Source organism: Fusarium coffeatum (genome assembly GCF_003316985.1).
Source record: "Fusarium coffeatum strain FIESC_28 chromosome Unknown BRIP53273_contig_72, whole genome shotgun sequence".
NCBI classification, from domain to species: Eukaryota; Fungi; Ascomycota; class Sordariomycetes; order Hypocreales; family Nectriaceae; genus Fusarium; species Fusarium coffeatum.
In genome coordinates, this window is record NW_022157868.1 from 52,149 (window position 1) to 64,225 (window position 12,077).

Below are 12,077 nucleotides of genomic sequence, written 5' to 3' on the forward strand. Positions count from 1 at the left end.
CTTGGTGGGCAGGAACAACTTCAAGGTATCACTGAGAAGAAACATATATGTCATCTATATTTACCGTCGAACTCATGATGACTATTATGTGAGTTGGCTCTGATCTATACGCTGTTGGCAAACCTCTAACGAAAGTACATAGGCATTCAAGACGGGCTCCGACGACGATAGTTATGACGAGACGAGCGCTGCGGAATTGCTTGATTTCAAACAACGCCTCAAAGACTTCAAGCTCGCAAAAGAAAAATTAAGGGAGGCACGGCTATCCCGATTTTAAGGGCAACGAATCTAGGCTACGAGTATCACAGCATCTCACGGAGGGAAATGGGGGGACGTGAAGAGAGAATGCCTATGAAGCAATGCGAATACTTGGACTAGATTGATTAAGCTGTATGGTGCGATCGTTCTACTACGGTTTTTGATATTTAGTTTCATCTTAATTAATATGGTACAACGTGAAGTACAACGATTTATCGCTTGAGAATCATAGAAAGTTGAGATAGTTGACGTTTAAGGATTTCAACTCTTAAAGGGACATCTGATCGTTCGAACGGTGTTGGCTATTCTCGTACTTTATTCAACATTGACCCAGGATCCAGTATCTGCCACCTGAGTTGGACTTAAGGATGCAACTCCAACTCTCTTGTAAACTTCTCTCTTTGCAAAACCTCTACCTTTACTAATGACCAGAACATGGTATTTGGGGTCCTCGAGGATATATTTGGCCTTGTCATGCCCGATAATGACGCATCTGATGTCTTCGACTTTGTAGTCAGTATCATCATCAAAGACTGTATATGCCATCATTTCTGCCTTTGTCACGTCCATCCTCTTTGCGATTCCGTGAAGCACTGAGCCACATTCAGGGAATCGTAAACTTGATCCTCTGACAGTGCTCGGACACTTCGGGTTGGAGAAGACGTTCCTAAACTCGCTGGTCATCCAGTCGATGCGTTTGAACTTTAAGTCCATATATCTGATAGTTCCCTCTCTCGAGAACCAAGACCAACTGGGAACGCTTCGACCTTGTGGTTGCTTGATCCTTGGTAGCCCCAGCGCCTGATCACGCCTCCATAGAAGACCACGAGCAAAGTAGACCTCAAAGAAGCCATACGCAGCTTTTGTCCCAAAGGATTGTGCTAGACGCTCCTGTAAACCTAGAATAGCAACCGCTCGGTCTGAAGGCATGGTAAACGCAAGGCCTGAGTATCGCTCGTACAGGTCCTGAATCAGCATCTGCCTCCCATCTCGATAATACTCTAAAGCTGACTTTGGAAAGTTGGCATCTCCAAGAAAGGCAGCCTTATAGCTATAGCAAAGTTATTAGCAGACGAAACAAGGAGACAATGATGACTAACTTCCGAAGGCGGCCCAGTGTTTCGCAGTGTACTCCGGCACCGCACTCCCAATAGACTTGAGTGGAGGTAAAGAATATGGAACGTCGAGCTAGGACCCTTTCTTGAAGCACCCATCCACGCTTGTTGAGTTCCCCAAGTTCGACATCGCGTTGAAAGTCATCGATAAAAGGGCAGACATATAGTAACCCTGCATCTTGCGTCCCAACTTGCACACATTCCCGACCGGGACGGTAGCCAAGAAATCCATCCAGTGATGATTTAGCTGAGCTGGCACCAATGACGAAATATGCAAGACTGAATACTTGCTCCATTCTCGCAGCCTCTATTTCCCAGTCGATGCGGTCATCTTGAATGATGCAAACCGAATCAATCCAAAGATATTTCATACCCAGCCCGATGGTAATAGTAACGGCGTCTTGAAAGTTCTTCGGCAGCCGATGATAGTCGATACCGGCTTTAAGTTGCTCAATATTGTTCAATGCAGTACAAAACTTTTCCTCCTCGCTTAATTCTCCCCAACAATGGCTTAAAGCCGCGTAATTGTCAGGTTCAATAGCTACAGTTTCCACAAGCCGAAGGGTATTCTCAACACAGATCAATCGTGTTGGCATGATATTAGCCTGCCTTTCAGAAGTTGGCTGACACATAGTGTGTTTCGAATCGCAATTTCTTATCCATTCTTTTATCAAGAGAAGTTGATCAGAGCTGCCAGGGCTGAAGAGTTTAGGGAGACCGAGTTGAGCCCCTTCAGGAACGATAGGACCTGAATATTATACATCAATGCTATCTTATTGGTCAATGCCTTATGACTTACTTGGAGCGCTGTATATTGATAGCAGCTTCGGACCATCTTTAATACCAATCGTAGTATTGACGTTTCGTAGCTCTAGGATGCCAGACTGCTTGACTTGCTGCTGTTCCAACACCCTCAGCAGTAGGCCACATATATCACAGTCAGGCTGTAGTGTTGAGACATCGCAGGATGACGGAAATAACTGAGTTGTTTGGATGTTATTGCAGTTGGAACATAGCTTGTTTCGTCCGTCGATTGTATTTGGTTTGATTCGACCCCATCCAATCAGGTCTAGGAAATCCTTTGCAAAATCATCATCTGGAAACGCCTCCCAATTGTCATTAAGCTTACTAGATTGCTGTATCCGATCAGCAAATGAGTATCCATCTTCAAGAGGGATCAGACTCACTAGCTGCCATACATTAATCAGTCGCTCGTGAAAAAGCCACAGTCAACTAACCAGCTGCTCAACACGTGTTACCAGCCTGCCATAATAGTTATAGGACAAGGATCTAGCGTACATCCTACAGATGTAAAACCCGTTAATCAGTACCGTTAACCCTAGGAATGAGAGAACTTGATGAACCAACATACTAGAAGTTAACTGTAGTTAGTAACATGTATGAACCAGTCAACTGAACATTTCACTTACTTGTTCCTGATCACCCGGTGTGTCAACTCGCAGAGAGTTAGTCGAGACCTGAGGCGAAGACATAGTTGCCTGTCGCTCGAGTCTCACGTTGTCAAATTGGAGGTCCTGTTGGTTAGCAGGGGGCGCAGTAGGCCTCTCACTCTGTTCCTGTACTGCCAAAGCTCCGTCTCTCATGTGGAGTACCGGCCTACCGTCTCTGCGGGTCCCGGTCAAGCAACCTGGGAGCGGCATCTTCCCCTTGAAAGTCACAAGATACTGATCTTCATTATTGCATTTCGTTAGTATCCCGTCCATCTTTTCATGGACCTTCTCGGCAGTCAATCTTTGTCCACATGAGCCTCGCCCTTCGACAACTAGGAGCTCGTGTCGTACAAGGGCTAAGAGCTCCGCGTGAGCCTGATGTCCCCGAAATTCTGTCTCCAAGGCCTCGATGCACTCTCGGACGATTTCGTGAATGACATAGATACCGCTGTCAATTTGCCAAAAGAAGTCCGTGCGCATTCCAAAGGCTACCACGGCGTTGTTGCCATAGGTAAGCCAGATCAGCAGCTCCAGCAGTATACACCCCATAGACCAGATATCATACGATCTTGATCGAGGTTGGCTACTGTATCGAAACTCGTTGGTTTCTGGCGGCTCGTAACGTTTGGTTCCTGAAGGAGTCATAGTTTGAATGGCATCCCGTTGTCGGATCTCGGTATTCTTGTCTTTGTGGAATGCGGCAAGACCCAGGTCAGCAATCTGTAGTTCTTCCTTGTTTTTGTCCTCTTTGAACTCTTTGAACCAAAGGATATTGTCGGGCTTTAGGTCCCCATGCCGGCAATTGATGTCGTGGAGATCTTTTAGAGCTCGGCAAATTCCAGTGAACTGACCTATGATCCATAGTGCACAGTCCCTGTCAGACCGCGCCCGATCCTTGTCATCCCAATATTTCGAGAGACTACCTCCAGACGCCCATGGAAAGACTATGCAATGCTCATTGTTACGCTGGTAGGCGGCAATGGGTTTAATCAAGTTGTCCCATTTGTGGTCTCTCAGTTGAAAAAGGTTCTCAGTTTCTTTGGCGAAGAAGTCTCGGAGCTCATCTGGCTTTAAGGCTTTCTTGATAGCAACAGACACTGGGCCTCTTTGATCCTGGAATAAGTCAGTTAAAATATGAGATTGAAGCGCGGGCGGATGCTCACGTTAACCAAGATTGGAATATGCTTTGGATGTACCGTGTAGTGCGACACCTCTCCGAAAAAGCCACTGCTAGCGGGCTTTGGAGGTTTCTCCATGTATGGCAAGATTGTAGAATGGTGGAAAGAGAACCTAAACTGTCGTCCGTCGAATTCGGGCGCCATGAGCTGCCACTGATAGACCTCGAACAGCTGCGTGCACTGGCGCCCCCATTCATCCTCAGTCAGTGAGACGAGCGACTGTGACAAATCGGACGCGGTGTCTTCAGGTGGCTGCGACGTTTTGATCGAGTAGGCATGCCATTTACCGTCCCTTTCGGTCCATTCAACCGGTAATGTGGCATCTATCAAGCCGCCATTATGTAGCTGCTCAATCAAAGAGACCTTTTCGCTGTCTTTGGCTGACATAAGCATCAAAATGAGGAAGGTCCTTGGTGCGTTTTTAGAAACTTTATCGGCGATGTCAATTGCCTTCTTGACCTTTGCGGCCTCGAGAGCTTTCTTCACTTTCGAGCGTTCAGCCAATTGTGTTACGAGGTGGCAAGGGACAAATCGAGACCCGTCACAATTGACTACCATGTGTTTGGTGATGCCGTTTCCCTCATTAGAAAGGTATCCATAGTCGGGCCGTTTCGGCCTTCTCCAGGGGCGGGGGCACATGTTAAAAATCCAATCTAACATTGGTAGGAAGTGTGTTATAATTGGCTGAAGCGGTGATAGGGAAGTTGGACTTTTCAAATGAGAAAGGTTGAAAGAAATGTGCCGAAGAATGAAGCGAAGTTGAGTTGTGCGTAATCATACGACAGGGCAAAGCGTGAATGAAGTGTTCGCTTTTTGCATCCTTGACTAGAATAACCAGTTGTAGGAAGTTGGGGGGAGGGTATGTATTTAAACAACTGCGCAATTGCGCAAAGAAGCAGCCACGCTTTCTACCTACAGCGCCGGGGGCTTTGTGATTTACTGCACTGGAAATAATATACCTTGCACCTACTGTCACTTTCAACCTGTTTAGCGGCATCATAACTGGAACAGTCTCTTCATGTTGCGCCCACCGGATCCAAATCATCGAGGTATTAGGCTGGGTCGAGGCTCCCTCTTCTGAATGGGCTGACATGGCAGCGACAGGAAGGGAATTGTGGATAGCATACTCATACAGTCTCTACGGTCAGACAGGGCACGCTTCCCACTACTCGCCAGGCAGCACCGGGGTACGTACATAACAAGGCTCTCTTCAAGCCCGATGACATAGCCCTGTCATCCGCTCATTCAAATGTGCTGTCAGCTGCATATTTCAAGCTGTTATGTGGGCGATGGATGACGGATGGGACACATTTTTCTCAGGGGGAACATACAGGGTACCTAGGCATCCTTGTTGTGAATCACGATTGCTTGCTTGGGAAGTCCCCGGTGGAGGTCGGTTGTGCTTTTAGAAGACATTTAAGCTTATAACAAGCCCGGAAACAGGATCCTGCATAGCAAAACGGTGCACCACGTCACCACGTCAATTGTTAGTCATCACAGCCATGAGCAAAGCAAAAAGTCCGGAGATTGAGACAGACCAAGAACGAGATAAGCTTCTGGAAGGTCTCTCGTCACTCCCTTACCATGAGCGATTGACCAGGTTTCTCCGTGGCTCCACGCGACACTGGGTCACTGGCGGAGTCAATGTTGTCGACTTCCGGCCCCTTTATTCGGTTACAATCCATCATCTCCAGCGCCAGATGGCGGAAGAAATCCATGATCTGACAGACAATGAAGTTACAGATCAGCAATTGGTCAGAATCAGAGACATTCTCCACCACTACAGTCTGTTCATCCCTGTCATCACCGACTCCGCGCCCACTTACTGACCTGTTGCAGCCAATGCCCTACGAAATTTCGAGTTTATTCATGCAAACCGGTGGAACACTTTCTTTGTCAAAGACATCGCAGCATCAAGGATGGATGATGGGCCTGGATCCAAACTTCATGCAGCTCTGATGTCCGAGCTCGACCTTGCCGCCGGTGACTCGCACTGCAGTATCTACCAAGACGCAGATCTTCTCGGCTCGTTTAATCCCAAACTAATGCAGCACAGCACCGCCATCGGGCGAAGTCTAGGTACAGGTTTAGCACAGACATTTTCAAGCCAAGAGCGGCGGCTGAAGGCGCGGAGGGCCTCAAAACGATTTGGCTTTGCTGTTATTGGTGGCCTGATCATTGTAGTGCCCATGCTTATCTTGGCAGCGGGCACTGCAAATGTCAAGATGCAGGCTGTGATTTCAGCTTCAATATTCGTCTTCGCAGGAGGGGTCGCACTGTTTTCAACGACAGAGCCTGAAAATCTACTTGTTGTTACTGCGGCTTACGCAGCTGTCTTGGTAGCATTTATAGCGGATAAATGATGCGGTCTTATGTGTCTCGGTCTTCCCAAACATAAGTCGCAGGTATCAATGCCTTCCTGCTACTATGAGAATGGGCCTGCTCACCTACGAATAAGAGACTCTCATTGGGATTGAAGTAGTTCCTTTTAAGGTACAGACCTGCAATTATTTAATGTATGCTGGTTCTTGTCAGCAAATGCGGCGTTCTCATCCGTCAGAAAGCAGCTACGTGGCTGAACTGCTCGTTTGATTAGAATAGTGAACTTTCTGTCTTAAGCCAGCAAGAAGAAACAAAACTACCTGAAACCTCTTCTCTTTGATTGATTGGGTGAACAGAGCTGCGGAGAATAAAAACGGTATGTTGTTTAGTTTGGAGTCTTGGACCAAGACCACTGCAGCTCCACATTGTGGCGTAAAGCGCCGGAGCCGCTTTTAAGATAATCCAGTTTCGATCTTCCTCCATTAGGATAGGTGGGACCCGTATTCAACATCACGTATCTTTCTTATCGCTTATCGGATAAGCGATAGTAGTCCGCCCCGCTCTTTTGAAGTAAGATTCAAATTCCGCAACTTCCCCTTTATAGAGAGATCGGAATAGGGTAAGCTGCAAAGAACTGATCTACATCAAAGTCATGAACCGTATTTCAGCTACTACCAATGTAGATTCTGTTCTAGTAAACAGAGTTACTGAAATCTTACAAACTATATGTGCCTGTCTGAAAAAAAGTTATTATTATCGCTGGAAGAGGCTACAATTGCAACTTTCACTGACTTCATTCTAAACCAGCAACTACGATAATGCTGTGCGCCTCGAACAACGCATTGGACGAAGACAAGCAGGAATCTTTTCAACTGTTGTGCCGAGATAAGGGGTCATGTGATATCCAATGAAGAGGATATTATCAATATAGGTACAAAAGGGCTTACGGGTTCCATCAGGCCATTTCTGAATGGACCCAATCATGGGGCTATGCGCAAAGATAAGCGAAGATAGAGTAACATTTTCTCGTGTAATCATAACAAGCATTTCTAGTTGAATACAAGCACGCCGTCGTTGTTGGTAATGCGGTCATCGAGGTTAATCCCTTGTCGCTCCCTGTATCCTCCATCGCGCTTGGGCAGCTCTGCTGTCAGGGTAGTACCCTCAAGTCTAGCATCCTGAGCTGAGTGCGACCAGTCTATCATCGAATCAGATCAGTCAAAGGCATTATCTGAACAAGAGGCGTTAAAACGTACCTGCGCCATCCCACATGAACCAACCGTCCTGGTTTCCAATAAATTGGTCAAGGTCGATCTCGGATTCGCAGGGCTCGCCTTCCCTGTTTCTAACTACAGCCTTGAGGATGTGTCCATCGTGGAGATGGTAGCTTTCGGCAGATGCAGAGAAGGACATGATTGAGTTCTGTTTGACTGAGGAGAAGCCGATAGTGTTAAAGGTTATATGGAAATGTTAAGTTGTAATTGTCCTTGGCGAGAAGGAAACAAGCATTATATATACGATTAGAATGGGCCACATTGGGGGCTCTCCATTGAGCTAAGGTGGTAAAGTGGTTCCATCATCTATAAAAACGTCTTACCGCAATTTGGGGCCAATTGCAATACGCCACGCTCTGGCGGTGTCTCCATAGACGGTGATGGTCCCTGCGTCTTACATTGTAATAAGCCGTTTAGTAGCCGCAGTAACCGGTATTTCAATATTGGGAACATAATTATATCAAAAGGCTATCTGTGTTGAAGCAATAACTGAACATATCAACATGGACGCTCCTTGATGTGGAGTCAAGCCGTCCTACCTTTTCCCCACGTAGTGACCCTAACGAGAATAAGAAGAGTAATACAAAACAAGGACTCACCCCACAAAGCCATCCTCACGTAGCTGCGCAATTTTGCTGTCGGATAGTGCAGGCTTTCCGTTGGCCTTCAGCTGTTTTTGGAGCTCATCCTCCGTAACCCGGAGGACTCCTGCACCAAGACTGTGATACGTACCATCTGACAGCTCAATGAATGACTCGACGTCTGGACCTCCAATTTCCTCACACTCTTTGGCTTCCCATTTCGTTCCAGTGATATCTACGCCAACGGGAGGGCCACCAGAGCGGGCAGCGGCTGCCTGCTCCTCCGGGCTCAATTGCAGGAATGCTCGTTGAGCGGCCGCTGGATCCCGCCTGAGACTTTTCTCAGTCGCTTTGTTCTCTTTGCTCGCCATTTGGGAACGAATAGGTTTGTAACGTTTGTAACCGACTCAACCAGTAATAAATTCGACCTTTGAAGAGAAGGAGTGATTCTCCAGAGACTTCGAAGAATAGACACTGTTACCACAGATTGCGCGACCTTGTCTTTGTCAGTATGCCGTCCATTATTGATGGTACCAACAACCTAGATGCTACGAACGTAGACCATAGGCCTAGCACTTCTCGGTTTCTGGGACACAGAAAGCTTGATATCTTCCTGTCCAGTTGAAGTCGTACTAATAAAATGCATGAATTGATGATTGACCTTCAAAAACCTTAGATAGAAGCTGTAGTAAGGTTTGCCCCTGGAGTGGGTTCAAAAAGAAAGAAGGCAATGAAGAGTTTGACCTGGAAGAGTAGAGTCGTGGTGGCTGCGAGGTATAAATAGGTGCGAAAGTAGCTGTAGGTATGGCCTAATCTCGGTAAAATTGTGACGTAACAAGATGAAGTAGGGATTGACGGGTGGTCTGAGGTATCTTTGATGGTGTGCATCTGGTATGAGGTAACCTTGTCCTCTGTCCTAACACTCCCCTGTTCAAGTAATCGAAGCGGAACAGTTTAATCCAACAAAGACTTTCAATAATTATTATCACCTATGGTAAATAACTGATTCAAAATGGTCTCAGAGTCTGAAGCCTTCGGCTTATTTCTTTCTCCATCAACTGTGTGCGTCTTCCTGTGCCACATGCTTTTAGCCTATAACCCTACTGGTCTCGGCCCATCAAATGGATTGATCACTAGACTATCAAAACCTATCAGAGACTACTCTGCTACAGCGACTATGAACATCACAGTTGCTCTGGGTCCAGCTGCATTCCGGCCCCGTGAACAGTTGCTACCCACAACCCAGTCTAGACTTTACGAACGTTCTTCCGGCTGACCGGAGTGGATTGTTCTTGTCTTCCTTTAACCAGACTATCAACAAACCTGGATTAAGCTTCCCATGTATTTTCTCGCGATTTAACATCGTGAGATTCCATTTGAGTATTTAAATTAGTCACATCGTCACATGTTGAGACCGAGAAGAATGGGCATTTCTATACCTACCATATGTTGACCATTAATCCATGCTATATCATCAAGGTTCTATAAACAGGACCAACAAATAACGCATATCCAATTAACTAAGCTATCAACAAGCACTGCCACACGCCCTTCTATATGTCTCTTAATTACAATACTCTTTTGTAGGACTCAAAGGGATTTCTTTTTAAAGTTGAAACACTGCCATGTATAATAAATTGGCAGGATATAAGAAGTAGAGACTATCTGTGATAATTGTATTGCTTAATCTTTAAGCTGAGGCTACTCTGTATTAGATGGTTTAACACTGTGGTTACTGCTTGTCCAGGGTTCCAGTCCCACTAACACCTACGTATCCACCTAACGATCCGAGATGTGCCGGACATCCGAAGTAACAAGGGTCTCCGTGTCAAAGACCGAGCTGTTGGTCGAAATAAAGTTTTGTGGTTCTGGCAATGTGTGTTGGTTTTGACAATATGGCGCGATTGTGACCTTGCGTCAATTAACCGAAGCCGACAAGTTCTATCTCGAGCGGATAAACGGCACATCTGCCTTCGAATACCCTCGTTGTAATTTCACAACAACCAACATTTGCTTCTCTTCAACATCGTGAGATTTCAATCAACCTAGAGCAGACACCTATAAAAATAAGAAGAAATTCCTCCAAAAGTCGACATTACTTCTCATCGCAATGACTTCCACTGTTCAGTCCGAAACACCTTTCCTCGACAGCTTCATCCAGGCATCATCCGGATACCTTATTCCCGTCGCTTGTTTGGCAGCCAACCTCGGTGCCTATCTTAATAAAGATGAAACCAAGCCTTATGATATTCTTGGTCTCAACGTCCTTGCCAACCTTTTCCTCCTCTATACCTACTTCCGAGGCGATCGAGCCGCTCCTCATGGCGGGCGCAGCGATGCCAAACGCGGTGGCGCTGTATCATCTTGAAGACTTCGAGCCTCAAGACTCCGCCCTTGAGAAGCGGAGGAACGTCAGGGTTAGTACCTGCCATCCGAATATTGTGCGAGACTGACAATTTCAAAGGTTTGTGAGAGAATCCTGGCTGCCAGTGCGTCGTGCGTTGTAGTTGGAGATTTTATTAAGGTAAGAAATCCTCCTATCAGATAGAAACAGTATACTAACATCCAGCCAAGAGAGCGGCTATACAATTTAGTAAGTAAAACTGCTCTGTTGCTTTCTTTCTTTTCTTTCTTGTTTCTTTTTTTACATAAGCATGGCTAATACGTCAGTTAGGCTCTGTTGTTAAACATGCTTCCAACGTGCAGACTTGTTCTACTTTTACTGGATATGCTGGTCCAGACCGTGAAATCTTGTACCGATATCGTGTACGTAATAGACGTCTTACTTTACCATTAAGAGGGCACTGACAAGTATAGTCAACTGGTAGGAATTGCGACACAACCGCCGAACAGGAGACTATCGCTGGCGCGATCGAGCATCACATCAAGAAACACGGGTCGAAGCTTTGCGGTACGGAATGTTTGGACCTAAGCCATGGCGGAACTTGGAACGGGTACCTTGCCATTGGGCCGGCTAAGTCATTTGATCACAAGGCGTACTTTGGACCAGAGCTGAATTTTGGAAGCTGTGACTCCGGAGGCAAAGGCGACCTTCATTAAGTTCTTCGTAGGTATCAGCGCCGAACTGAAACAACCTGAGATATTCCCATAAGCCCATGATGTAGTTGGTTATGTTGTATATTCATTTTGGGCTTCAGGCCGTCTGTACTAGAGCCTACACCAAACCAAGTAGCTATGTTCATATGAGCAGCCAACGACTTTGAACGAACGTGGCTCTTTACTAGATTATCAAGCCCTTTCCAAATCTGATAGGTACCCTTATCTTACTATCATACATTACAACCTGTCTTCCCCTAGATGCTTCTTGCCGCCGAGTAACACTTCCACCTATATTCCATCGCCACAAAGCTATTTTGACATGATTCGTGTATCGTTAGTAATAGTCTCAATACTAGTAGCCTTCTTAACAGTACTGACTAGCTTCTCGACTGTCAGATACAATTTCGTCTATTAATTAGTCCTATAACGAACCTCACAGCTGTCTAGCTCTGGCCGCATGGAATCATCACATATCTCTTGCGGAAGAACTGCAGGGACTGACGTAGATTCCGCGGTCTGCTCCATCTCAGGTCTTGCTATTTCGTCGACTTGCCTGAGCGTAGGAATTACGTCGGGCGCTCTACTACGACGTCGCTCGAGGAGCAACATAGCGGTAGCAATGAGAATCGCTAAACCTACAACTGGGAGAATGACAGGAAGAATAATCGTGGCATCTTTGGATAAGTCGGAGCTTGTGTCCTTTCCGTCATTGGTGGAGGCCGTGACTGTTGCGGTATGATGATATGTGTCTTCGGCGTTACGTCACAGCCCCAAGAGGTCACCTTGGAGTTGTCGTCAGAGGCGGTTTGATAGATGAAGGGCACGCATAGCAACGAGG

General features: G+C 46.4%; 5 protein-coding genes across 5 annotated transcripts; 2 read left to right on the forward strand and 3 right to left on the reverse strand.

Annotated features, from left to right (window-relative positions):
• Positions 1-573: 573 nt before the first annotated feature.
• Positions 574-4,641, reverse strand: FIESC28_03395 (uncharacterized protein; the record flags this gene model as incomplete). The annotated part of the gene is made up of 8 exons (XM_031157544.1): positions 574-1,309; positions 1,359-2,121; positions 2,173-2,509; positions 2,561-2,563; positions 2,612-2,636; positions 2,742-2,755; positions 2,804-3,937; positions 4,021-4,641. 8 exons carry the CDS (start codon positions 4,639-4,641, stop codon positions 574-576), a joined length of 3,633 nt encoding a protein of 1,210 aa, XP_031018370.1.
• An 863-nt stretch (positions 4,642-5,504) lies between these two features.
• Positions 5,505-6,365, forward strand: FIESC28_03396 (uncharacterized protein; the record flags this gene model as incomplete). Its single annotated transcript, XM_031157545.1, has 2 exons — positions 5,505-5,787; positions 5,842-6,365. The coding sequence occupies 2 exons, from the start codon at positions 5,505-5,507 to the stop codon at positions 6,363-6,365; spliced, it is 807 nt and encodes a 268-aa protein (XP_031018371.1).
• A 1,008-nt stretch (positions 6,366-7,373) lies between these two features.
• FIESC28_03397 (uncharacterized protein) lies at positions 7,374-7,737 on the reverse strand (the record flags this gene model as incomplete). The annotated part of the gene is made up of 2 exons (XM_031157546.1): positions 7,374-7,522; positions 7,581-7,737. 2 exons carry the CDS (start codon positions 7,735-7,737, stop codon positions 7,374-7,376), a joined length of 306 nt encoding a protein of 101 aa, XP_031018372.1.
• Positions 7,738-8,193: 456 nt separating this feature from the next.
• FIESC28_03398 (uncharacterized protein) lies at positions 8,194-8,550 on the reverse strand (the record flags this gene model as incomplete). Its single annotated transcript, XM_031157547.1, has 1 exon — positions 8,194-8,550. The coding sequence occupies one exon, from the start codon at positions 8,548-8,550 to the stop codon at positions 8,194-8,196; it is 357 nt and encodes a 118-aa protein (XP_031018373.1).
• Positions 8,551-10,289: 1,739 nt separating this feature from the next.
• Positions 10,290-11,239, forward strand: FIESC28_03399 (uncharacterized protein; the record flags this gene model as incomplete). Its single annotated transcript, XM_031157548.1, has 5 exons — positions 10,290-10,535; positions 10,644-10,703; positions 10,754-10,772; positions 10,854-10,945; positions 10,997-11,239. 5 exons carry the CDS (start codon positions 10,290-10,292, stop codon positions 11,237-11,239), a joined length of 660 nt encoding a protein of 219 aa, XP_031018374.1.
• Positions 11,240-12,077: the final 838 nt, after the last annotated feature.